This window comes from Panthera onca, chromosome B2, assembly GCF_046562875.1.
Source record: "Panthera onca isolate mPanOnc1 chromosome B2, mPanOnc1 haplotype 2, whole genome shotgun sequence".
Lineage (NCBI taxonomy): Eukaryota > Metazoa > Chordata > Mammalia > Carnivora > Felidae > Panthera > Panthera onca.
The window spans coordinates 70,711,526-70,737,552 of record NC_138343.1 but is presented as its reverse complement, the minus strand read 5'-3'; the positions used below and the strand labels follow the sequence as shown (position 1 = coordinate 70,737,552).

Below are 26,027 nucleotides of genomic sequence, written 5' to 3'. Positions count from 1 at the left end.
TTCAAGAAAATCAGGCATTAAAATGAGTGTATTTTTCTTCTAGGGTATTTAAGTTGCTTTTATAATTACATCTAAAAGTAATAAAGGCTATTATATGATACAAACCAAATTTAAAATTTTAGAAAAAAATTTAAAATGTGTAAAGATTATCGATTTCTGCTTTGTGAAAAGCTATGTTATGGGTACAATTATGAGTAATTTGTGAAAACTAATAAATTATCTTAGAATGGATAAGTATATGTTACTGAGCATATGGAATATAGAAGAGTCTATTTTAGAACAGATTGGAGAAAATGATACTTTTTTTTTCTCTATGGAATTTGAGGATTCAGTGTACTAAAAAATCAAAATTATGATATAGAAGAATGAAATATGTAAGTGAGAACGTTTGGTCTCTGTAGTGACAGAGAAGGCAATCTTCAGATATGATGCTGGTCCATCTTTATTTGCCTTACACACACAGAAGCAGCCTATTTGAGCTCAGGGATGACAGATAAGGAAAAGGGTGGTTGGTTGGATGAGAAGTTTTTCATACTAAGAATATGTAGTTAGCAACATGATCTGATGCTCCTTCTGTTTAAGTTAAAACTAAATTGTAAATGGAATGAGGTTTATAATATAGCTTAGGTTATTCGTGATAGCATGGATGATGGCAGCAGGAGGCACATATTCTGGACTCCAGGTGGCCTGTGATCATGGTGGCATGACCCATTTGATCTTTATCAGGGATAGAGAACAGGCACATAGCCTGTCTTGGCAGAGGTTATAGTAGAAATGCAAGAAATATTTACCTTGTGTCATTTGATTCTGGTTTAGATTTTGAGGAAATAGTAAATTCTAGGCAACTTGGAGAAACATGCATTTTTTTTTTTTTTAAACAACTTCACTGCCATTGTATGTGTGGTGTTAGTTATTTTGAGTATACTGTTTGAAACTGAAACATGACTAAAAATGAAACTAGTCGTTCTCTTAAGAGTATTTATATTGACATTTTAAGAATACTTTAAGAATTTTCCGTCTTTAAATTAATAGACGATGACTTTTCCAACAGAATCCCGAATTGGAAATTTAAATTCTAGTTTAGTAAATAATGTTTTAAAGAGGATTTCTTAACTGTACAAATTTTGCTTAGGAAACATGATTTAATTTAAAAACAAAACTTCAAAATGTAATATTTCAAAAAGTTAAATTTTATCATGTAGTGTTTTAAATTAATTTTTATAGAGAATCCTTTGTAGTTTCTGGACACCTAAATTCTTGATAAAGTTTTTTTTTTTTTTTTTGTAGCAAAATATAGTCGGATTGTGATGAATAAAATTTGGAAGAGCATCATGAATATTCTTTAAAAGACAGATTTGTATTGATAATACTAGCTGAGTTATCTAAATGAATTCTTAGGTGGTTGATTAAATTGTGAATAGAAGACAGTCTTTCAAGCATGTTTATTGACAGTTAATTAAGGGTAAATAGACCACCAAGATTAATTTTGACACTTAATAAGATTCTGTATTAATTTTATTATACTTCTAATTACAAAGAAATCATAGGCATGTAAAGAGTCCTTGTGAGAATAGTTACCAGATTAGAGGATTTGACTCGAAAAATGTTTATGTAGGTTCTATTGAGTATAATCCTAAGAGCTGTGTGACAGTGGAGCAGGGACAAAAGTTTTGAGAAGGAAACTAACGTAGTGAAAATAACAGTAATCTTGGAATTAGGAGACCTTGGGTTTGATTACTAATTTTTCCTATTTTCTAAATGTATGACTTTTAAGAAGCTGTAACCTTTGGACTTCAGTTTTCTATATCCGTGAAATGGGGAAAATACTTGATCTTATTTGCTTGTGAAGATAAATTTTGAGAATACTTGACACAAAGTAAGTATTCCGTGTATTTTCTACGTGGAAGGCTATCACAATTTTTTAAAAAAATTGCTCAGAAAATGTAAACTAGTTTTAAAGATGGTGGATGTAATTTTAGCCTATACTTTGTAAATCTGTTGATTTATAATTAGAAGTTTAAAGTTTTGAGAATTTGAGATCTGGTTTTAAAAATAGGTCTTACAGAATGATTAATGGTAAATAGGGCTTTTAAATTTATGATTTTGTTCATATGTTAGAATAGTTGTAAAAATAAGAATTGTATTTCACTAAGCTGACCTTTTAGAATTTAGAACTATAGTGGAGAGCAGAAGTAACTAGCCTTTCAGATTTGAAAAAAATTGAGAAAACGTGAAAAAACTGACATTTTTAGAACAGATCAGGTGTTCAGGACCTAGTAGTGCTAAATATTTGTGGATCTTATTTTCATAGGGACTTCTTAAATTATATGCTAGAGGAAGGACTGATATTTCTAGAGCTCATAGGTAAATCAAGTAGTTTCATTGTATTGATCTGCCTCATTTTGGAAAGGTCCTTAAAATGGTTTCCAAAATGTTTTTTCCCTGCGTAGGTCTAGAAAGATTCTCAACATGAAAGATCAACATGGAGCATGTAATGTGAAGTGTAATTTAAATGACAGACAACTCCATGTCAGCTACCATCACTACCTCCCAAGGTGGTGACTTGGCAGTCTCAGTCTTGTAGATGAGGACATTGAGATGTGGAATAAATGTTTTCCCGCGCTCAGCAAGTTTAAACGTAGACTGTTGGACTTTAGAGCTTTCAATCAAACTACTGACCTTTTCTTTAAAAATTGAGTAGAATTCTTAATGACAGTATGTCTGGTGGAATGCAGTGGCTTCCAAGTTTTTTATATTTTCTTCCCACTGATAAAATTTACCTTTTAACGGTAATTTCCATTGACAATGTCAAAATTTTCTTGGCTGGGAAGAACGGCTGTTTATATGAAGTAGCATAGCAAGCAGAAGCAGATAGTTTTAGGCAGGGATGCAAGAGAGTAAACTACTCAAAGACCTCAGTCTTTCCTTGCTCCTTCCTTGCTATAGTTTACATTTTCAGAAGAGGATCCTGTTGTTCAAATTGTGATAGACAATTCTAGAAATGTTTTAAATATACAGCTGGAAAAAGGAGTGATAAAGGTTTATGATTTGGGCGAAGGCTTGAGCAGAGTTGTCTCTTTCACAGAATTCTGCTATCCTTGCTAGTGGAAATTTTGATAGAACCAAGAATTGTTTAGATCAGGGGTGGTAAACTATGTTGGTTGCAGGTAAATTGTGTAGGAAACCTGTTTTTGTAAGGCCTCGAAGCTAAAGTTATTACGTTTTTAGAGTTGGTAAAAATATGTATGTACAACTGATAGGCGCCTCCAAAGCCCAAAATATTTACCATCCGACCCTTCACAGAAAATGTTTGCTGACCTCTGTTCTAGATATCCTAACATATTTACACAGGGACACCTTTAATTCAGGTTTTAACCATTAATTATGGACCCTTAACCCAAAGATTGTTGTTACTGTATCAAGTGATTTTCTTTTGGGATTGGAGGTGGGAGTGGGGATATGAGAAGTTTGAAAAAGCTCTGACTAGCCCCCTGGTGTTAAGAGTGAGTCTCAGTGAGATGACATCAGAGTTTGCATCCTTAAATCAGGCTCTTGCATCTGAGTAGGAGAGAAGATGAGATGTTTATGAAAATTTAAAAGGGGAGCACAGCTAAAAAATAGTGCATTTTCCTTATTTTCTTTTCAGGATAGTAATCTTAAATTTTATGGTTTAATCTGTTTGTACCTTCTAACTTTAAGAGTTTAAAATTTTAATCTTAGAAATATTGAGAAAAGTAGGGCTGATCACATTGATTTCCTTTAACCATAGTAGGAGATAACCATAGTAGGAGAGAGTATTTAGGGTTGTCACTCTATCTTTGTAATTTTATTTTCCATCCTTAGTTGTTTATCTTTTTAAAAAAGTTTTGTCTATTTACTCTGTACACCCAGCGTGGGGCTTGAACTCACAAACCTGAGGTCAAGAGTCGCATACTCTTCTTACTGAGCCAGCCAGATGCCCCTCTATCCTTAGTTGTTTTAAGTGTAGCCCTTTACCTGTAGGAATTTGTGCCTTTGTGCTAATTTGTTTAGTACTGAAAGTGAACTTTAGAATGTTTCTTTTTCGGTGTAGTTTAATGTCTGTGTTGAAAGCTATTCAGAATGTCTATTTTTAAGCTTTCTTCTATATTGATATATATGTATTTGAGGCAATAGGTACTACAGGCAGTGTAAATGAGGGCTGGAGTTACAGTGCCTTGGTTTGATTCTCGTCTCTGCCATCCACTAAATGTGTGTGATCTTGGGAACCTTGTTTTATATTATTGTATAATAATTTCTTCATTAACGGGAATAATAGTTCATATCTCTTAGGGTTATTAAAATAACTGAGCTTTTACATGTAAAATTTACCAACTTACCACAAGGCCTAGCATTTAGAGTGTAGTCAATATGTGTTAGCTAGATAGTGTTAATATTTATCACCCTTAACTTTATAATTTGATCATACTTTTTATACATTGAATGTCTTAAGAAATTGAAAGCAACATGGGTCATGGAAAGTAATCAGTATATTAGAATTGAGGATGTTGTTTTGTTTTTCCCAAATAATAGTGTACAAACCATTACCAAGAATCCAAATATATACATTTTGTTTAAGGGATTTTATTACGATCTCATTTCCGATTTCCCTTTTGATTTTAATTTCCTTTTAGTTATTTACTAGTATAAACAAATAAAATAAAAATTTATTCAAACTAAAAAGCTTAATATTAAGGATACGGTATCTTACTAATTTGAAAATTAAAAATCACATATATGTGTAGTCATATATGAGCCATTTTAATTTTTTGAACCATTTTCATTTTTTAAAATTTGTGTTTGTCTTTACATTTTATTGACCATAGTGACATGGATTAATACTCCTTAAGAATAATGATTTAAGGTAGCAAAAGAAAGTTTTCATTTATTTTTATAAGTATGTATTGGGGGTGTGTGTGTGTGTGTGTGTGTATGTATGTATGTATGTATGTGATGCAGTTTGGACCAAAAAGAGACTTGATTCTTACACTCTTGTAGTTAATGGCGAAGTTGAGAAGAAAAACATTGAATTATTAAACTTTTAGATGTATAACAACAAACTGGTACATGAGTTAAGAAAAAGTTGCCAAGAGTATGTACCCAAGATAACACATTTAGACTGGTAAGATAAAGGAAAACTAGGGAGATTACATTGAAGAGAAGATTTGAAGCACATTGAAGAGTTGTTTGGGCAAGGAAATGTGGGGAAATGTAGAGAGTATGCCACATGGGAAAAGCCTGAGAGCAGAGAGTGCAGGTAAAGAACCTGAAAAAAGGCCAGTGTGTCTAAATGTGGTAAGTGGGGGCTGGAGTGTGTAGGACTAAGAATGTGCCAGATGAAGTAGAGAAATATGAATGGACCGTACGTGCCTTTCAGGATTTGTAGACCATGTTAAGAAGTCGGATATCTAAAGAGCAAGGAAAGTCTCTGAAGTGTTTGTTTTTGTTTTTTAATTTATTTTTTAATGTTTATTCATTTTTGAGAGACTGAGCGTGAATGGGGGAGGGGCAGAGAGGGAGGGAGACAGCATCTGAAGCAGGCTCCAGGCTCTGAGCTGTCAGCTCTGAGCTGTCAGCACAGAGCCCCACACATTTCTCGAACTCACTAACTGCAAGATCATGACCTGAGCCAAAGTTGGACGCTCAACCCACTGAGCCACTCAGGTGCGCCCCGTCTCTGAAGTGTTTTTAAATTTTTTATAAGTGTTTATTTTTGAGAGAGAGGCAGAGCGTGAGCTAGGGAGGGGCAGAGAAAAAGGGAGACAGAATCTGAAGCAGGCTCCAGTCTCTGAGCGGTTAGCACAGAGCCCTGTGCAGGGCTCAAACCCACGAACTGCAAGCTACAGTCGGACACTCAACTGACTCGAGCCACCCGGGTGCCCCTCTGAAGTGTTTTAGGTAAGGGTGACTTGACCAGATAAAGCTTTTGGAGAGATCATTATGATTGCAGTATACAGAGTACCTCTGGGATAGAAGAGATTATAGATTCGAATGAGGTTGGAGGCATGAGTAGATGTGGGAGAGATAGGGGTTTATTGCAACGATGATTTTGAATTGGATTGTTGTGGAGAATAGGAAGGGAAAATCAATTGAACTTGGTGACTACTTGGATAATGGGAAGGAGATGGAGGAATGGGCAATGTAAAAAATACAACTTTTTCACTTGAGGCTGGATGGATAGTGTTGCCGTTTGTCAGGGTAGAGAACATTTTGGGAGGTGAGTGTTGACATGAGGATTATGAGTTCATTTTGCATATGTTGAGCTGAGGAGGGCTTGGGATCCAAAGAGAGATATCTTTTAAGGAAGTTTGATGTGTAAGCCTAGGCTACAGTTACAAATTTTGGAATCATTGGTATAATAATTGTCCAAGTAGGAAGTATTGAGTGAGAAGAAATAGGGTCTGGAGCTGGACTCTGGTAGAACTCTGGTAGAACAAGTGAACGAGATCTAAGCCTGTGTTTACCTATATAGGTCATGGACAAGTAAATGGGCAGTCTTAGGATATTGCAGGGGTCTTAGGAACCTTCAAAACAGGGCAAGATAGAGTTGTTTGGGGGGAAGAGGATCATAGCTATGATTAGATTCTCACTGAGGTCTAGATAACAAAATACATGAAGAACAATATGATAGAAGTACTACAGACTGCTGGTTAGTGGGGTAAAAGAACATTTTGGGAAGGAGTATAATGTGCTATGGAAATACAAAGATAGAATGTCCAAAAAAGGGGGGCAGAGGTATTGTAGTAGGTCATAGAAGGCAGTGAGGCATAGACTGAGACATGAAGAAGAATGAGTTGGGGAAGGTGGATGGGCAGAGAAAAGATTTCCAGCAGACGGATCAGCTTGTATAAAGTTTCAAAAGCCAGAAAGCCCCTGAGGATTTTAAGAACTGAAAGTATCTGACTTTTAAAGTGAAAGTTGATTTTGGAAAATTGAAATATACTAAATCACCAAGGGAAGACTAAGTCTGAGAAAGTGGATTCATAGTATTTTATTCAAAGACACAATTCTGCAATAAAGATATTCAGATTCACTACCTGAAATGAGTCTTGCAAAATGACTCCAAAACAGGATAATCACAAAACTAAAGTTATTAAGTAATGAACTTTATGATTAAAATAAAATTTTTAAAAGAAATTTTGATTAGTTTAAAGAAAGCACATTAGAATAATGATATACAATTTAGAACTAGAAGGGACTCTAAATATTCTAGGCTTTTTCCTTTAAATTTTATTTTTAAGCAAATTAGGGAAGATTAAATATAATTTTAAAAATTCATATTTGGTAATATTCTTCTAATTTTTTTTTTTGCTTAGCTAATCACCTTAGTGTTTGAAAAAGTATGTTTTGAGTCAAGATGGTGATATTAGGGAAAAGGAATCATAGCTTAATAAGTTTAGGAAATTGTATTAAAATCAAACAGATTTATCTCAGGATTTTTCAGAGGTACATAATATAGTATATATAGTTTGTATTGGGACCTCTTTTCTGCCATTCTTCATTCCACTAGTACTTACTGACCATCTACTATATGCCACACGCTGTATTATTTTAAATTGTCGGTGTAACAGTATGGCTCTCTGTTGTCTCTATGACAGGAATGTATTATGATAAAAAGTAGGTTGGTTTCTCTTAATTGGCTTCAGCTTAGAAGGATGAATAGTAGCTAACTTTATAAAAACACCATTCATGTTCTTCTATAGTTTGGGCATAACAGATACTGCAAGATGGAATGAAATGATTTAACCCTTCACTTCCCTCCCCAGATCAATCTTATAAGGAATTCATATTAAAAGTGCCATTACCGTGTGTACTTGAGTAGCATTTCTCAAACACTTGGCCTCAGAACCGCTTTATGTTAATAAAAATTACTGAATTTTCTTTGTTTACATGGAATTATCTGTTCATATGATTTAAAAATTAAGGTAGATTATAAAATATTTTATTCATTTAAATATAATAAACTCACTTCATGTTGATTAACATTTTTTATAACAGTTTTCTAAAAGTTTTGAAGAGTGGCATTGTTTTACATTTTCAGGGATGTTTAATGTCTGGCTTAATAGGTTTCTTATATCTGCAGCCTCATTTAGTCTGTTGTGATATCACATGCCACTTGACCTTTGGAAAAATCCACCATGAGAAAGTGAAAAAGAAAAATAATATATTAGTATTATTTATGACTTTTACTTTAGGAACCTTCAGGAGTTCCCAGAACTCACTTTGAGAACAGCTGAACTATAATATTTAGGTGGTACATTGACAAATTTTTTATAACTTGATACCCTAATCATGAAATGATAAAATAGTATACTTTTTTTCTGTAATTCTCTTTAGATTCTTCTAAAAGACTTTCAGGATGGATAATAAAAATATTAGAATTTCATATCTTGGTTTCAAATGCTATCATAAATTAAACAGTGTTTTGAAGTTGTTCCAAAGTGCCCAAACTTTTTGTGGTAGGTAGATTTATTTTATAGTCGAAGCTTAGTTAAATCAGTAGTTGCAGTTTGGCCTTTCTCTCTAAGGTTTTTTGTGAATTACAAAATTCATCATAGAGGCTATATAATTGTTTTTAAATTTTGTGATGAGTACATGAACTATCGGGTTTTTTTTTTTTTTGTTTTGTCCTTAATTATTCTGGAGATATTCCTTATGTAAAAGATTCAAAACATTTATTATATTTTGTAGTTGGATGACTTGTTTGAAGCTTTTGAAAATTAAAATTTAAACATCATTTTAGGTTATAATGCTATATAGTTTTTCTTCAGTCAGTATTTGCATTGACTAGAATCTGCTAATTTATAACTTGCTATATTTAGGTTACATTAATTCTTTAGCAGTTTTTCTCCTCACTGAAGTAAATGATGGTTGGGGTAACTATTCTGTGAGTCAAGTGGTTGAACAGAACAAACATGAACTTTGACCCCAAGTAAAATGAAATGTGGACTAGCCAGAACAAATTATTCTATTTTTTAAAGTATATTTTATTTATTACAAAGAACTATATCACTTTATTTAGCAAGTATTTTATATGTCTTTCACATAATAGGTGAAGTATTACAGACATTTAGCACCTGATCACTTGCTGCAAATATGTCATCGGCTAGGACCTCTTCTTGAACAAGAAATTCCACAAAGCGTTCCTGGAGTACAAACTTTATTAGGAGCTGGAAGACAGTCCTTGCTACGCACAAATAAAAGTATGAACAATTTGTAATAGGATTTAGACATTCTTTTTTGTGTATGTGTCCTACCTTTGGATCCATAAAAATATGTGTGTTTAATAGGCTGCAAGCATGTTGTGTGGAAAGGATCTGCTCTGGCTGCATTGCATTGTGGAAGACCACCTGAGTCACCAATTAACTATGGTAGCCCACCCAGCATTGGTGAGTTGTTTGAGTTCATTACCAAGTTGATATCCTCTTGGTAAAGAGCTTTTGAATATAAAAATGTTTTAGTTACTTCAAGAGAATTTCATATTATGTGCATTAGCATTCAAGTAAGGAAAAAGCTATCATTTCTTTTTACTATGTCAGTAATCTTAGTAGTGAAGTCATGATATGTAATTATGGATTGTATGTATTGTACGTAATGTAGGCTAACTAGCTTATTGATATTCTATTTTTACAGAAAAACTGTTTTCCTAAAATGTATTAGATTGATTTTGTGGGTGACTGTATCACAATACACATTAGTTACGATGGTGGAAAACAAAAATAGTTGTTATTTTTTTATAAAGCATAGTGTATTTTTCTGCCTTTAAAATTTCAAAGAAGGAAAACTGATGCAGATAGGTCTTCCTTTTGAAATACCTCCTAGATTCATCCCTTGTCTCTTCTACCTGGTCCTTGGTCTTCCTGGATTACTGTAGCATTTCCAAACCAGTCTTGCTTTCAGTGTCTTCTCCCTCTTTCCCTTCCGGGTCATACTTAGAATACTGTAATATTAATCTTCTTTAATTCTACCCTTGCTGTGTTGTCCTTCTACTCAAGGTAGTATAAAGAGGTTGTTTAAGGTATTTTAATGGTGTCATACTTCCTCTAGCACCAATCTAAACTTCTAATTTTCAGAGACTTTCATATTTTAGTCATAGCCTTTTCTCCCACCCCCACCCTTTTGCCTATCCAGGAGCGTTATTCTCCCTCTCCCACCTATCCAAATCGTACTTACTTCTTCCTTTTCTGGATACTTATACTGATCATCAACATTGCAGTTCTGCCTTTTGCTTAAGATTTATATGGTATATCTTTTTTCACTGTTTTACTATTAACCTTTTTGTGTCCTTTCATTTCCCATATCTCTTAAAAATAGCAAAGAAGTGGCTTTTTAAAAATATAGTATGGCAGTCTTTATGTTTTATGTAAGGCATTTTGTTCTGTATGTATGATTATTGATATATGTGAGTTTAAATCTCCTAACTGTTGCTGCTTGGAAATCTTGCTGATTTTCTGCAGTTTGTCTGTGATATGCCTTGGTGTCTGTGGGGTTTATTTTTCTTGTTTGAGATCCATTAGGTTTCTTGAATCTGTAATGTCTTTTACTGGCACTGGAAAATTCTCAAATATTATCTTTTAAAATATCATCTTTGCTCCATTCTCTCTCCTTTGGGACTCCAGTTGAACACATACTAGACTCCCTTACTTTATCTTCTCTATCACCTCTTTTTTTACGATTTCTATCTTTTTGTCTCTGTGATGTATTCTGGTTTGTTTTCACTGACCTATTTTCCAAAGGTATCCTATGTGACATTTGTATGGCAGACAATCGTGGATGATTTTTTTTTTTTCAGTATATTGTCTTGGTTACATAATGATATTTATTTATTATCTATATATAAAGAACAACTATTAAAACAAAGGATTTGAGACACTAGAGTATATTTGCACTTAGAAAATTATACTAGGGGCAAAATGGTTTTGTTGAAAGAAGGGGAAGGTAAAATATTAAAGGAGTTTCACTGGTAGGGAGAAGTTTATCCTCTCTGTGAAAAACTACAGGTCTGTATAGTAAAGAGAATGTGTTATGTTATTCTTTCAACACATTGTCATGTAGCCCTGTGGTAGGCAATGCAAGTGCAAGAATGATTGACGGTACATAACTTTCATCTTAATGTTTCCTATGTGAGTAATTACTATGTGCCAGGCAGTACTCAAAGCATTTTTCATTTATATTCTCTTTTAAAACCTAAATGGCCTATAGGAGGAATTGTTCTTACTTTATACAGAAGGAAATTGAGTCATGGAAAACGTCGGCATTTTGACCAAGGTTACACGTTTAGTGAGTCATGAAACCAGCCTGACTCCATTATGCTGTGTCTTATTTTCAGTAAGCTAAACTTTCAAGTCGTAGCATTTGGCTATTCAAGAAAATTGGTGTTAAGTCTCATGGTCAGATCAGTAAATATTGCTGACATGGATGTAGGGAATATGACCAAAATGTCTTGAGTTTTTTGTTACAGCAGAGTAATGCAACTGGTATATTCAGGTATCAGAATTAATTACCAAGCTGGTAATTTTTGTACCTTTCTGAAAGACTTAATTTCATAAGGGTTAAGATGAATGCTTTTTTCTTCCATTTGTATTTTCAGGAAAATACTAGTTCTTTGTATTTAAAAAAGTAACTATTATAATGCCAATTTTACCTGCTTTTTATAGTTTTTTAAGTTCCCAAAGAGAAAAAGCTGGACTAAAAATGAGTCTATTTATTATAGTCATAGTTTAGTATTCTCTCTTTTCGGTTCACCTTGGTGACAGTCTTGAATGTTTTGTGACTGCTACAAAATTGGGAATAGGATGGAAGTGGAAAGAAAAAGTTCATCAAGCTTTTGGCCTGCATGGTGATAAGGTGTATCATTTTACGTTATCGCAGACTATGGGTTAGAAGATTTTTTTTTTAAAATATGAACATTTGTAGTACTGACTTAATTCTTTTGTTGATTCCTCTTTGCTATTTTCTGTCTAGCTACTTTTAAAGATTTTCTTTGCTCTTTCCTTGATCTATGTAGTACTACCAAGTAAAAAGGGACGTAAGGAAAAAACCTTATCATTTTAACTTTTCATAAACTATGGATTTAAATGTTTAATATACATCTAGATATTTAAATTTTGAAACATTTGAGATACAGAAGTTTTAAAAATAAACTTTTAACTTGGAAATAAATTATTTACTGAAAAGTTGCACAGATAGTTCACAGTTCCTTTTATACACCCTGTGCAGTTTTTCCTAATGTTGTAATCTTATTACCTGGTACATTTCTCCAAACTACAGAACCAGCATTGGGACACTATTATTAACTAAATACCAGATCTTATTCATATCTCACCAAGGTTTTCTGTTAATTGTCTTTTCTTGTTCCAGGTTACCAAACTGCACTTAGGAATTTAAGATTTTTTTTTTTTTTTTTTAATGAACTTTCTCTTGTAACTCAGAAGATCATGTAAGATAAGTGTGGTGATAAATTGGATTTTCCTTTCTTAGATTTTTGCAGGCTATATGCAAACTTTTGTACTTCTCAATTTGAGTATTTCACATTTGTCTGAAACTTTAAAATGTGTAAAATAGAACTTCTAACCCTGTGAAACTTGTTATTCCAAGCCTGGGAGTTAGACTTCTTAATTCATTTCTTAACATTCACTTAGTAAATAAGGCATGTGTATTTTATTCTAATCTCTTGAGTCTGTTTTTCATTACCATTGCAATAGCCACATTTGAGGCCTTGGTACTTCTTGCCTGGAGCTGTAACATCATTCATTCACTTACTAAGTAATTACTGAATCTCTCTGCATTCATTATATCTGGCATTGGACTAGCATCTGGAATTTTAGGATAAATAAGAACATGCTTGACCTTTGCTCTCCTTGAACTTACAGGCTACTTGATCCCTTGCCTCTAGTCTTATTCCTGTGCCCTAGGATTTAGCTCTAAATCAAGGTTTTGTAACTTTGGCATTGTTTATATTTTGGGCCAGAGAATTGTTTGTTGTAGGCTACTGCCCTGTGCATTGTAGGGTGTTTTATCAGCATCCCTGCCTGTGCCCAGTAAATGCTAGTAGCATTTCCCACCTTCTGCCCCTGGAATTGTGACAACCAAAAAATATCTCCAGATGTTCCCAAATGTCCCTGGGGCAAAATTGTCTCCAGTTGAGAACTCTAAAAGTTGTAAAAGGCATGTGTGATCCTATCATGCCTCCTTTCCCTCATTGACTTTGAATAGTTTTAACCATGTAATGTTGCTCATAAGACTGACCTTTTCCCATCTTCCCGCCTTTTCCTCGCCTCTACCTGTACTCTAGTTTTGTACAACTCCTTGGCAGTTCTTAACAGTGAGCTAAACCCTTAACCCTTTGTCTCTGCACGTTTTATTTCTGTCTGCAGTGTCTCTCTTTTTTGTTAGTTCTATGAATATTCATCCTTTAAACTTTAAATGTCTGCTTATACTTACCTCTTCTATAGCTTTTGTCACATAGTTGTGTCTATTTCCTTTTCTTTTTCTACTATACTGTTAGGACATGGAGGTTAGAGATTATGTTTCATTGCTCTTTATAGACCCAACTCCTCGGCATTAGTAAACATTAAATGAAGAGGCAGTTGGTAATTGATGAACTGGAGTGGGACTCAAAAAATTCAGCAGTGTATAGGGGGTGAAAATTGGAATAGATGGTTGGAATAGCCAAGAGAGAGACTTGGTCCAAGGATATCATTGAATTAAGGGAAAACCTCAGAAGCTGGTTTTTAAGAAATTAAGGTTTATTAATGAATTATCAGTTCATTACACTTGAGATGTCAAAAACCCATACCTGTATCATTTAAGAACCAGGTATTGAGCTTATCTCAGTGTGTCTTTACCCTATTTTATTTTATAAATCCCGATTGCTTTGTATCTCCTAGTCCTTGATGTAAATTGTGAAAATTGAACTGGAATTCATTCTCAGGGCAGGAGAACCAAAGCAGTCAGCTGCTTTCTAGTCCTCTAGAACCTCTCTTAATGGGAGAGAAATAAAAGAAAAGAAAGGTCCTACTAATCTGTTATCATTATCTCCTAACTCATTTTCTATGGAAGAGATACATGATCATGTATTAGGCATAATAACAGATTTACTTTCAAAAATACTTATGATCTCAGGTATTGTGCTTTCTCCAATCTCCTTACCCATATTATGCCTATTTTCAGATATAATTTACTCTGTATTTGCCTATGTTAATAGGCATAATTTAATAATAAATGACATTAGTGGAGGGAAGCTGGGAAAGAAGAGACATAGGTACATTAAAGCTGTTTTTAAAGTTAAATTCGGGGATTCATTTAATGCATGTTTATCTTGTGGAAAAGGTTGTAATAAAGTAAAACAATCTTTTGCTAATTGCCTGTTTAAATTTTTTGACATTTACCATATTAGCCAAGTAAACTTTTTATGTTTAGGTTTTCCATATCTCATCTTGTTTGTTGTTTTGCCTATGTAGTTCTGCTTGTTGCTTCTGTCATTTTACTTGCTGCTTCTGCTGCAAAGTTCCAGTTTTGGTGGGTGAGGATAAGGAGTATTGAGAAATCTCATTCTGTGTGAGTGTAAGGAAAGCTTTACCTTGAAAAATAGCCTTGCTACACAAACATGCAGTTGACATTAAGAAGCTTTTTGCATGAAAAGAAGTTTTAGATCTCATCTACATTTATAGTTTTTTCTGAGAAAACTAGTGTGAACAAAGGCAGCAAAGATTTGCTTAAAATTAGATTATAAATCTTGACTCGGCTTTAGTCTAGATGCGTGGCCTTAGGCAAATTATTTAATTTTTTAGCCTCTCAACTTCCTCATTTGTAAAATAGGGGTGAAACTTACCACATGGTAATTTGGAAACTTAAATGAGATAGCAAAGTGACTGCACAATGTAGACTACACTAAATGTAACTTTTTTCCCTTTCTTTGTGTAATTCTCATTTAATGCATTATTTTGCTAGTAAATCTTGAGTACTTTTAAAGAAAAGGGTCTTTTCCCCTTCTATTTTTACTGTGCTGTTTTGCCACATTTCCAATATTTGACTTATTCTACAGTTGGTAGTTTTTTAACATAATTTGGCACTGGGCTGAGATCTGGAGGTTAGAGTTAATTTTTTCCTCATGTAACCATGTTTCTTACATAAGTATTAATAACATTGTATGTTATAAATCTGTAAGATTTAACATATAATTTAACATTTGACATATAATTCAGTAATTTGTAAGATTATAATAATAATCTGTAGTTTCTTTCCTGTTCATGTATTCTTTACCTCATATTCTGTTAAGTTTTGTACTTTTTTTACCTCAGTCCATACTTTATCCTAAGTTAGGCATCTATTCATCACTTATTTAAATACATTCATTTTGACCTATTTTCTCAGTAACCATTTTCTCTTTCAGAACTCATTTTCTTCTATTTTTCTAATCTTAGTAGTTTTATAATTTGTGTTGTTTAATCATTTCTGACTTAGCTATATTTTTTGGATTTTTATTTTTTGGTCTTGGTTTCTGTTTTTTAATCTTTCCCTTGAATGATATTTATTTACCTTTGTTTTTTTCTACTGTACTGTTAGGGCTTGGAGGATAAAGATTATATTTTATTGCTCCTTATGGACCGAATTCCTCAGCATTAGTAAATATTAAATGAAGAGGAAGTAGGTAATTGATGTAATTAATGAATGAGGTGGGACAAGAAAAGTTCAGAATGACATTCATATTTCCATTTGGCACAGGTTTTTGTTATTTTAATTCTCTTCCTTGCTCCCCTTCCTCTCCTCCCTCTGCCTCTCTACTTCCTTGTTTTGCCTTCTAAGAATAGGTAACTGTGAGAGACTCCTAAGATGTATTGCATTTTTGTTTTAAGGGAAATAAAGCTAATGTTCATTATGCCAAAGTGCCAAATATATAAAATAGACATTATTATTTATTTTTTTCTTTTGCTTAAATTTCTTTTCAAATTTATGATTGACCAGAAAAGGGGAAACACTTTGAAGAATGACAGTTTACTTAGGTGAGTTCAAATTGTTGCTCTTGTAGCTGTGTTTTATTTTCTTTTGTTAATAATGAGAAGAAATTCTTTTTAAGGTCATAGATGTGATGAGAGGTATCATCTGTGCCCCCTGCCCTCTTGTTGTACTATGTCTGGCAAGCAGTGTCAGTAGTAACTAGGAAGCATTAGCCTTTCATTACCCCCTTTTAGTTTGTGTCCCATATTTTTCCAGATTGTTTACTTTGATGTTGAATTTCATATCTGTTTAAGTGAAGCAAATTATCTTATTTTCTTCATAAAGTCTCTGACTTTTTATTTTGAATTTTGAGGTTAAGAATTGAACGTTTTCTGGGGCGCCTAGGTGGCTCAGTGGGTTGAGTGTCTGACTTCGGCTCAGGTGACGGTCTCACGGTCCACGAGTTCAAGCCCTGCATTGGGCTCTGTGCTGACGGCTTGGAGCCTGGAGCCTGCTTCAGGTTCCATGTCTTCCTCCCTCTCTCTCTGTCCCTTCCCCACTTGCACTGTCTCTTTCTCTCACAGAAATAAACATTAAAAAAAATTTTTTTAGGGGCGCCTGGGTGGCTCAGTCCCTTAAATGTCTGGCTTTGGCTCAGGTCATGATCTCACACCTCACGACCTCACAGCTTGTGAGTTCGAGCCCCATGTCAGGCTCTGTGCTGACAGCTCAGAGCCTGGAGTCTGCTTCAGATTCTGTGTCTCCCTCTGTCTCTGACCCTCCCTACGCTCGCTCGCTCACTCTCTCAAAAATAAACATTTTAAAAATTAAAATAAAAGCAAGGAATTGAACATCTTCCTAGACATCTTGAAACTAGGAAATCCATGATCAGGCTGAATAGATATTTATATGAAGAGAGCAGCAGTTTGTTCAGCTCCATAAGGAAGACGAAGGGGAAAAAATGATGTCCCATAAAGTCTTTTAAAAAGTAAAAGAAAAACTGTGGTTAGTAAGATTTAATTTTACAACATGAAGATTTGATTGTTCAAAGTCAATATTGTGGTAGTATATAATACCTTTGAGTTTATAGAACATGTTGTCTCATTTGCTTTTCATAACAACATTGCAAGATACCCCAACTTTATCAAAGAAGCTGAAAAAAAGAAGAGGTAGTGACCAAGTCAATTATCCTTGGTTGTGTTTTTCTGAAATATGCATTTAACTTTATGTCACATTTATTTAGCACCGTTTTGCCTTCTCTGAAATTCTTTATGCATTAGCCTTGTACCACTTGTGTCCATTTATTGATTTGGGTATAGGAGCCTTTGAATTCAGAATGTGAACTTTAGAAAGATTGAAACATGGTATGTTGTTTCAAGTTTATCTCTTTCCATATAAATAACTTAATTTGAGAGAAAATAATTCAGTTCCTTGAGAAAGCATTATTAACAGTCTTGTTGGCAAACTGATTACATTCTATTTTAAAATGAAATTTTGTTTTTTGAGCCCTTTGATTTCTTTTGCAAAATCAGCTTTTGCTTTTAGCCATATTCCTTGTGATCTGTTCTCATTGTGGTCGAGAGATAAAATGGCAATCGGTTATCCCAAAGCAAATCTTATGTAATTCCCACTTCTTTCTCCTTAATAACCTTTAGCTTCCTAATTTGGGGGAAATAGTCCAGAATGCCTTACCATAGCTTACAAAACATTCTGGAGTCTGTGCCCTACCTTCCCATCTCTTCTCTTGACACTTCACCCAGTGTGCTCTGTGTGCTAGCCATACCTACTTCCTTATATAGTTTGAGTGCCATGTTCTTTCCAGCCTCAGACCATTGCACATGCTCTTGCCTCAACCTAGAATATGCTCCCTTCCCACCAACATTCTTTGTTCCACTTTCAGGTCTTAGTTTAAATGTCTGTTTTTCAGAAAAGCCTGACTCACTGATATGCAACCCCTTCCCTCCCCTGCCATATATTTAGGGCCCTCTGCTGTATATTTTAAGGTTTTTCTGAACCTTTTTTTTGTTTTGCTGACACTTCTTGTTATAAGTCCTTGTTTCACGTCTGTCTTCCCTGCTAGACTACAGTCTTCATGAGGGTAAGTACTGTGCGTTTTCTTTCTCCGTTACATCCCTTAGTCCATACTTGGCCCATATAGGTGCTATATAAATGTTTGTTAATTTAAAATGAAATGATTAAAATGTTTGGCATAAAACTATATAGCTTTAAAAAAATGAATTTTTATTAAAATTACTATAAAAACATTTAAAAATTTTATGGTTGAAATACCATCAGACTAGTTTCCAAGAAAGAAAAGAGGAGGAAGAATAATACAAATCAAGTAATTTTACAATTCTAGTAAATTTGAATCCTTGTAATTGTAATGTCTGTTTTGGGGGTTTGTTTTGTTTGTGCTTATGTACTTGGTTCATGAGATTTTTTTGCTTAACTCTTGGAATCATCTCTTTACTTTCTGTATTTTATTTTAGTATTTGTGCTCTCCTTTTTAGAGCTTATTTGTCTTTGTGGTATCTGTTAAATCTTAAAAACGTGGTGTCTTTCATATGGGAGGTACAACTAAACACCAAATTGACTATGTAGAGATTTGGAGGGTAGCTACTGTGCATACTAATTATTTTAGTTAGAGTAGTAAAATAAAGAGAGAAGCTCTCCTGGGTGCTGTGTTGCCCAGGTGATTATTTTACTTTTCTATTCTCTCTTTCCTTTTTCGTGGACCAAAAGCTGTTTACAGGATTGTCCTTGTAATGTTACAGACCCCTTTTACTATAAAACTAAAGTTGGGAATTTTGTTCATTATAGTTAACGGTGATTTATTTGCCTTGTTCTCGTGTTGGTTAGTTGCTAGTTACTGGTGCAGAATGATACAAAGATCAGATGATGATGTAGAAATAAGCCAGTCTGTGTTGAATTATTTTCCAGATTATCTGTGGCCCTCAAATTACGAACATTTGGTTGTTATTCCCTACTAATGTCTATATTAGTAACCTCAGGAGAATTGTGGCAAGCTTATCAATTGTGGCTCTATGGTGAATTAACTGTTAAAAGTTCTTTCTTATAGGATTCCTTCCCAAATAAAATTGAACCTACACTGTCTTTGATATATTTGTCTTTTACTTTAAAATTTTATTGGGAAAGATTTTAGAAACAAAACTTACAAACAAAATTAATGGTGCCTTGTATTATTTTATGGCTTTTGAATCAAACCAGGTGTAAATTCTTTGTAGTCTTATCATTCAATTCATTGTCATATAGACAGTGGTTATTGTCTGTTTTATAGTATACAATTCTGATGCTTCGGTATGCTTAGTCTTAAGGGTTCTTTTTTTATGCTTAAATAAATTTAAATGCTTTGCATCTTTATCCTTGGGCATGTTTTTCTCAGGTTTTGAATTTAAGTTAATCTCTTCAGACAGTTTAGATTTGTCATATTGCTCTTTTGAGTTCCTTGAGACAGACTGAGCTATACTTTATTTAATTAAAATTAATCAGAATGAATAGAGGAAATAATCAGTAGAGGAAACTTGGAAATCAGAGAACAGTTCAAACAGCAGTCAGTGTCACTGGTTAACTGCTATTACTGCTTTGGCATATTTCCTTTCAGTCATTTTTTTTTTCTAATATTTGTTTACCTAACCACCATGGTAAGAGTGCGCTTTTGGGAGTAGATGCCTGAATTCAACCTTGGACTTCACCTCTGGGAAAGTTAAATTTTATCTTTCAGTTTCCTTGCTGGTAAGGAATATCCCCTTCTTGGAGATAATAGTATCTGCCTTAAAAGACGGGTGAGATTAAATGAGAATCAATGTAAGATGCCTGGCATGTACTAAAGCACTCAGTAAATATTAGCCATTATTTTCCAAACCGTTATTTCATAATAGTGTTCTATAGCCATTTTTCTCCACACTTTAGTAATTATATTGTATTTTGACATTTACCCACATTATTTGAAGCAGATAAGACTTTCTGTCATTAGATTTTTTTAAAATTTTTTTTAACATTTATTTATTTTTATTTATTTTTTTTAACATTTATTTATTTATTTATTTTGTGAAACAGAGTGCAAGTGGGGGAGGGGCAGAGAGAGAGGGAGACACAGAATCTGAAGCAGGCTCCAGGCTCTGAGCTGTCAGCACAGAGCTTGATGTGGGGCTCGAACTTGTGAACCACCAGATCACGACCTGAGTTGAAGTCGGACACTTAACCGACTGAGCCTCCCAGGCACTCCAATCATTGGATTCTTGAAGTCTCTAGCTCTAAGCCTTGGTGACTTTTTCCTCATCACAGCCATTTTCGCAAGGTATTTGATTCCTGGCTTTAGCATAACTTCTCTTTTAGAGATTCATATAGCTATTTTTTTGTGACCCCATAGTCATATCTTCTTTTCATTAGAACATTTTTGTGGTTCTTTAAAATGAATAAAATTTTATGTAATTTTATGCCTTATCAAATACCTTACACTACACATTTATCTAATGAAAATTTTGAAATCACCAACACACTAATAGGCAACTTTTTGAACTTGCAGGGTGTTTTCTATAGTAATTATTCTGTAAGTGCCTGGTCATGGATATAGCATTATTTTGTTGGGGAAACTAGTTATCATCTAGCAATAAAGCAGTTTGGAATTTGTTTTCATGTGGTCTTGCTTACATGTTTATTACCAGTTTTGTAGTTCACTCAAGTTTAGTTTTATAGGTTTCCAAATTCTTGTTTTATAGTTATGGGTTCCTAATTTTACATTTAGAAAGCCTTTATTAACACAGATAATGGAGGTTAAAATGAAACCTTGGTACTGATTATCCAGAATTCACTCTTTTCTACTTTAATTTAAGAATTGTTTATGTGGTTATTAATTATCAATTATAACTATTTTGCATTTTATTTACAGAAACTCTGGGAGGTTTCCAAGTTTTTTGTTTTGTTCTGTTTTTAGGTTTATTTATTTTGAGAGAGGGAGAGAGAATACCAAACAGGTTTTGTGCTGTCAGCACAGATCCTAACACGGGCCTCAATCCAATCCCACAAACCATGAGACCACAACCTAAGTTGAACTCAAGAGTCAGATGTTCAACCAACTGAGCCACCCAGGCACGCCAAAGTGTTTTTTTAACCAGAATCACAGAATAAAATTAGTCAAAATATAGTACAAAAATAAATTTAGTAAAAATCAGTTATTCTCCTTATAAAATACCTTGAGGTTTTTTATCTGAGTACCCCTTTCTCTGTATAAGAAAAGATCCCAGGTTACACTGAGATACCTGCTGAATTACATATTCTGTCTTTCCTTTGCTTCTTCATCTATTGTCATAAAAATTCTCTGGGTTTTGGAATCTACTGCCACATGCTTCTCCTTGCATTCATTATGGCACCAGCAGGACTCTGCTTTCATGAGCTGGCAGAAGTTGCAAACACTAGTTATACTAGTTTAGATTGTTAAAGGAAAACAGTTTTCCTTCACTGGAGTAGACATTGTACAGCATGTTATATTGTTCTTTGTTAAGAAAAAACAACAAAACCCAGAAAAACTAACCTCTGCATTTTTGTTAATTCATAGTAATTAAAATTTTTTACCCAACTCTTTTTTTTAGCAGTTTTACTTTTTTTTTTTTTTTTTAAGGTTTTTATCATTTATTTTGAGAGAGAGAGGGAGGGAGAAGGAGAGTGAGCATGAGTGGGGGAGGTACAGAAAGAGAGAGAATCCCAAGCAGGCCCCATGCTGTCAGCCCAGTGCCTGATGTGGGTGGGGCTTGATCTTGCAGATCATGACATGAGCCAAAATCAAAGAGTTTGACACTTAACCCACTGAGGCACCCAGCAATGGTTACTTTTGATCTTGGATAATTTATTGCAATTCCACGATGTGTTCTCCATTTTAAAAGTACTTAGCAGAAGGAGAAAAAATTCTAAACATTTTGGAGGGAAATGATAGTATTTCTATTTCAGTTCTTTTTTGTTTGCAGAGATTTTATCATGTATTTTTCCAGTGTCCTCAAAATCATAGCTACTAAGGTTATTGCAGATGCTCTTTCCTGGCAGCTACCCAGTGTTTCCTTACAAAACTTGGTTCAAATAGTACAGATTTGTATACAGATTTCCCAGGAAGTTGGTTCAGATGGTCCAGATTTGTATAGTGAGGAAAATCGTAAGGTTACTTTGATTATGTTTATCTTTTCTTAAAATCATCTGTATTGAAAACTTGGTCCCAGGTATAGGAACAGAGCATCATGTTCCTAGATAGAAAGATGTCAGTTGTTTATCAGGTAATGAAATTATCCTTACATTCCCAACAAATGGATTTTTTTTAACTTATCAGTGATCCTCAAATAGGATAATAATCAAGACTAAGACATTTAAAAATGGATGCATAGTGATAAATAGCCAGATAAATACTAAAACATTATTAGTTACAAAATTAAATTTTTGGTACTGGCATATAAATAGACATGTGGTCAGTGATCTGGCACAGATATACATATGTAAGATAATTTAATCACGATTTTTAATAGAAGGATTCATAAATGAAAAGTCTGGAACAAATGGTTATTTGGGGTAGAATAAATGTCTTTAGAGACTCACTTCTGTATATACTAAAACTCCAGATAAATTAAGGAGTTAAGTGAGAAATTTAAACCGCAGAGAAGTAAAAGAAAATGTAAGTGGATATTTGTTGTATTATTGGCTGGTTAGGAGAGCTCTTCATATTAAATCAGTAGAAGAAATTATTTTAAAAAGGGAAATATACTGAAAATTGTGAAATTGTGAGATGTCAAAGAACTACATAACACGAAAGTCAAGTATATTGTGGAAGATGTTTCTAGAAATATAACTGGAGAAATTGAAATTGAGATAAAATCACTTGCTTAAAGTCCCCATGGTATGAAGTTTGAACATGAGTCTGTCAAACTTAAAGGTTAATCTTACTTCATTAAGGAATATAGCATAGCTGTTAAAATGCTGTTTATGAGGGAAATCTTTGCAAAATTTTAGAAGTGACTGCGTTAGGTGTTAGAATCATGGATTTTTCTTCTTTCATTTGTGCTCTTATTTTCTGCACTGAATACCCATAGTATTATGATTAGAGAAATGAATCAATTCTTCAAAAATAACTAGGTATAAACTGGGAAAAAGTGACCTGTGGGGAGATTTGATTTATCATCCTTATACTTACAGAAGTAATGAACATGAGCCCACAGGTTAGATATGTATGTATTTATATCTAACATTAAAAATTTGTGGGCCTTTTGTTTATCTCTAATAGTTCTGTAGGCTTGTGCACATAGACTTTGTTTCAAAGACTGTTCTGAATGATTTGGTACAGATGGCGGTTTTCACCATTTTGTTTCTTTTCTCTCTTCACACTTTAAGAGACTGATATTTCAAATGTTTAACAGTGATTTCTGAATGTTTATTTTATTTGCTGGTCTGTTTACTTAGGAATTTGAGTAATATATGTTTAGTTTTCTCTTTCCCTCCAAATTAAATCCATTTAGCAGAGGAGTTGAAATGAAGAACTATTTAGAGATATTTTGGATATGTAATCAGTTTGACAAATCCTCCATTTTTGTTTTATTCCTTAAGCCTAATTATCTTATTATCTAATAAGATAATTTATTATCTAATAAGATAATAATCTTATTATATATTTATATGTAATTTGTTCATTGAATTTACCAAATATATAGTGATCATCTACTAAGTGCCAGCCATCATTGTCAGCTCTGTGGTACAGCTCTAGGTAGCATTGTCAGCTTTTAGGTAATACAAGGACAAAAAAGACAAAAATCTGGCACATATGGAGCTTGTTATATAAGTTGTAGTTTGGGGAGGCAAGAAATAAACATTGAACATAATGAGCTAATAAATGTATACCATCAGCTGATAACTGATGGAAAAAGAACAAATATAGAGCTAAATAAAGGATGACCAGGAGTAGTTGTGGGTTGTGATAGGGAATGAATTGCAATTTTCAATGGACTGATCAGGTTAGGCTTCATTGGGAAGTGACAGAAATCTGAGAAAAGACTTGGAGAAGGTCAAGGCATTAGCTGTATGGGGGGAGTGTATTCTAGCCAAAGGGAACAGCCAGTGCAGAAACCCTCTATTAAGAGCATGCCTCCTGTGTTGGGAGAATGGGGGAGAATAGAGTGGCTGGAGTAAACCAAGTAAAGGGTTTCAAGTAGCAAGTGAAATCAGAGAGGTAATGAGAGACAAGATCATGCATTGCCTTGATAGGCTTGGTGTAGGAATTTGATGTTTATTCTGAATGAAATGAGCATTGTTGTAGTTTTGAATAGGAGTGATATTATAAGGTGACCAGTTAGGTTGCTTTTGAAATTCACTACAGTCTTACTAGAAGAGGTGACATTTTAATTGGCCTTAGAGGGTAAGAAAGAATTTGCCAAGTGAAGGAAGATAGAAATTTGCTTTGGCAGGCTTAATTTAAGAATATTTCCCATCACCATACTTAGGAAAATAAATGTACTTTCAAACCAAGTCCTATATGTTACTTGATTTATAATAATGTCATATAAGGAACTTACTCCTTTGTGACCCCTTATATCTGTTTAACCATGCTCATTTTAAAAATTAATGTTCTAGTTTAATAAAATTTAAGGAGTTTCTATACTCCGAGAGACATTTCCTTATTACTCAGAAATCCAATTAGTCCATTAACAGTTTCTTTAGAAAGTGAATAATTGCCATTTGCCTTTTTGTCATAAAACTACAGATTAAATTGACCATGTGTATGTTATTAACTAAGATTCATTTATATACTTTTTTATTTAAAGGCTCTATACTCAGTTGTGGGAAATATGAGTAAGAATTTCTTTCCTTAGGGTACTTAAGATCAGATAAGGGAGATAGACATTATGCAAATGGTATAGTAAAAGAAAATGTTGAATTCATTGAATGGGAGTCCTAGAAAATCCTTCTCTCTACCTTTGTAAAATTTTTTACCTATTTAATTTGGTCAGGTCTTCAAATTCAGCCTCCTCAGGTTAACTTCAACTATTGAACCATAACTTAAATTTTCTTCTCTAACTCCCTGTATCAAGTTTGAACCATCATCTTATTACCTGCTAATTCTACAGACTGTTCTGCATAGGTTATCTTTTAGTTACTGTTGCACAAAGTTTGTAATTTGTCTGAAATCTAAGGACTTGGCTAAAACAGTTAATTGGTAGCCAAGCATAACAAAAGGTAGTGTAGAATATAGTTTTAACTGTAAATATATTTTACTTAAATATATTGTTTCTGATAAGTTTTACTTGAAAAGTTAATTGTAAAGTAGCTTTTTGAAAGAGATATTCTTTTTTTAGCCTCCTAAAATGAAAAGAAAGATTTAATCCCAATTTAGAAAGATTCAGTAAAAAAACTATGTTTAAGAGAGCAACAACATTTTCTCTTAGGGCAAGGATTTTTTGCTTAGAAAATACTTCATTAACTCGATTTTTAAATGGTCTTTATAATGAATTTATTTTTACAAATTTTGACATGCATATGCCTGATCATCTTTAAAATAATAGTTTTGATATTGTAATTATCTCCAATAATCATATTTTTATGCCTGAACGGTGTTAAATACCTCAATAAAATTTGTGATTTTGAAAATTTTGTAAATTTTGGTTGGAGGGAATTAAACTACATCTTAGTAACACTGTCAGCATTTGTGTTTTTTGTCATCACTTACTTTCTTATAAAATAGGTAAGTTTGGGATGTCATTGATCTTAGTGTTTGGATAAGATCATTTTGAGTTCTCCTTTATCAGGACATTTGATGTTTGGTGGATTTTGCTGTAAATCAGTTTGAACCAAAGCACTAGAGGATGTCTTTTACCAGGCTATTTCTGTGCATAAGGAAAAATGTGTCAGGTTTATTAGAAAATTAATGAATTACTGTTGTTGTATAAGTAGCTGAAGCCTAAATATGTTAATTCACAACTGTCAAAGCTTATCTAAGATATCCCAGATGTTAAAATAGATTGTAGCATAGAGCTTATGTGCTAACAGCAAAAGGTACACTCTTAGAATATAAAATAATTGATGTA

General features: G+C 33.5%; 1 protein-coding gene across 5 annotated transcripts in view; it reads left to right on the top strand.

Annotated features, from left to right (window-relative positions):
* PHIP (PHIP subunit of CUL4-Ring ligase complex) overlaps positions 1 to 26,027 on the top strand; it is a 152,291-nt gene that overhangs the window by 6,349 nt on the left and 119,915 nt on the right. For 4 of the 5 annotated variants that reach the window (XM_060616001.3, XM_060615999.3, XM_060616000.3 and 1 more), the window contains exons 5-6: positions 9,071 to 9,221; positions 9,309 to 9,407. In XM_060616001.3, coding sequence (XP_060471984.1) covers positions 9,071 to 9,221; positions 9,309 to 9,407 — 250 coding nt within the window. Of the gene's footprint in view, positions 1 to 9,070; positions 9,222 to 9,308; positions 9,408 to 15,984; positions 16,023 to 26,027 lie in introns of those variants that run through there. The other variant, XM_078447101.2, reaches the window with a different exon arrangement.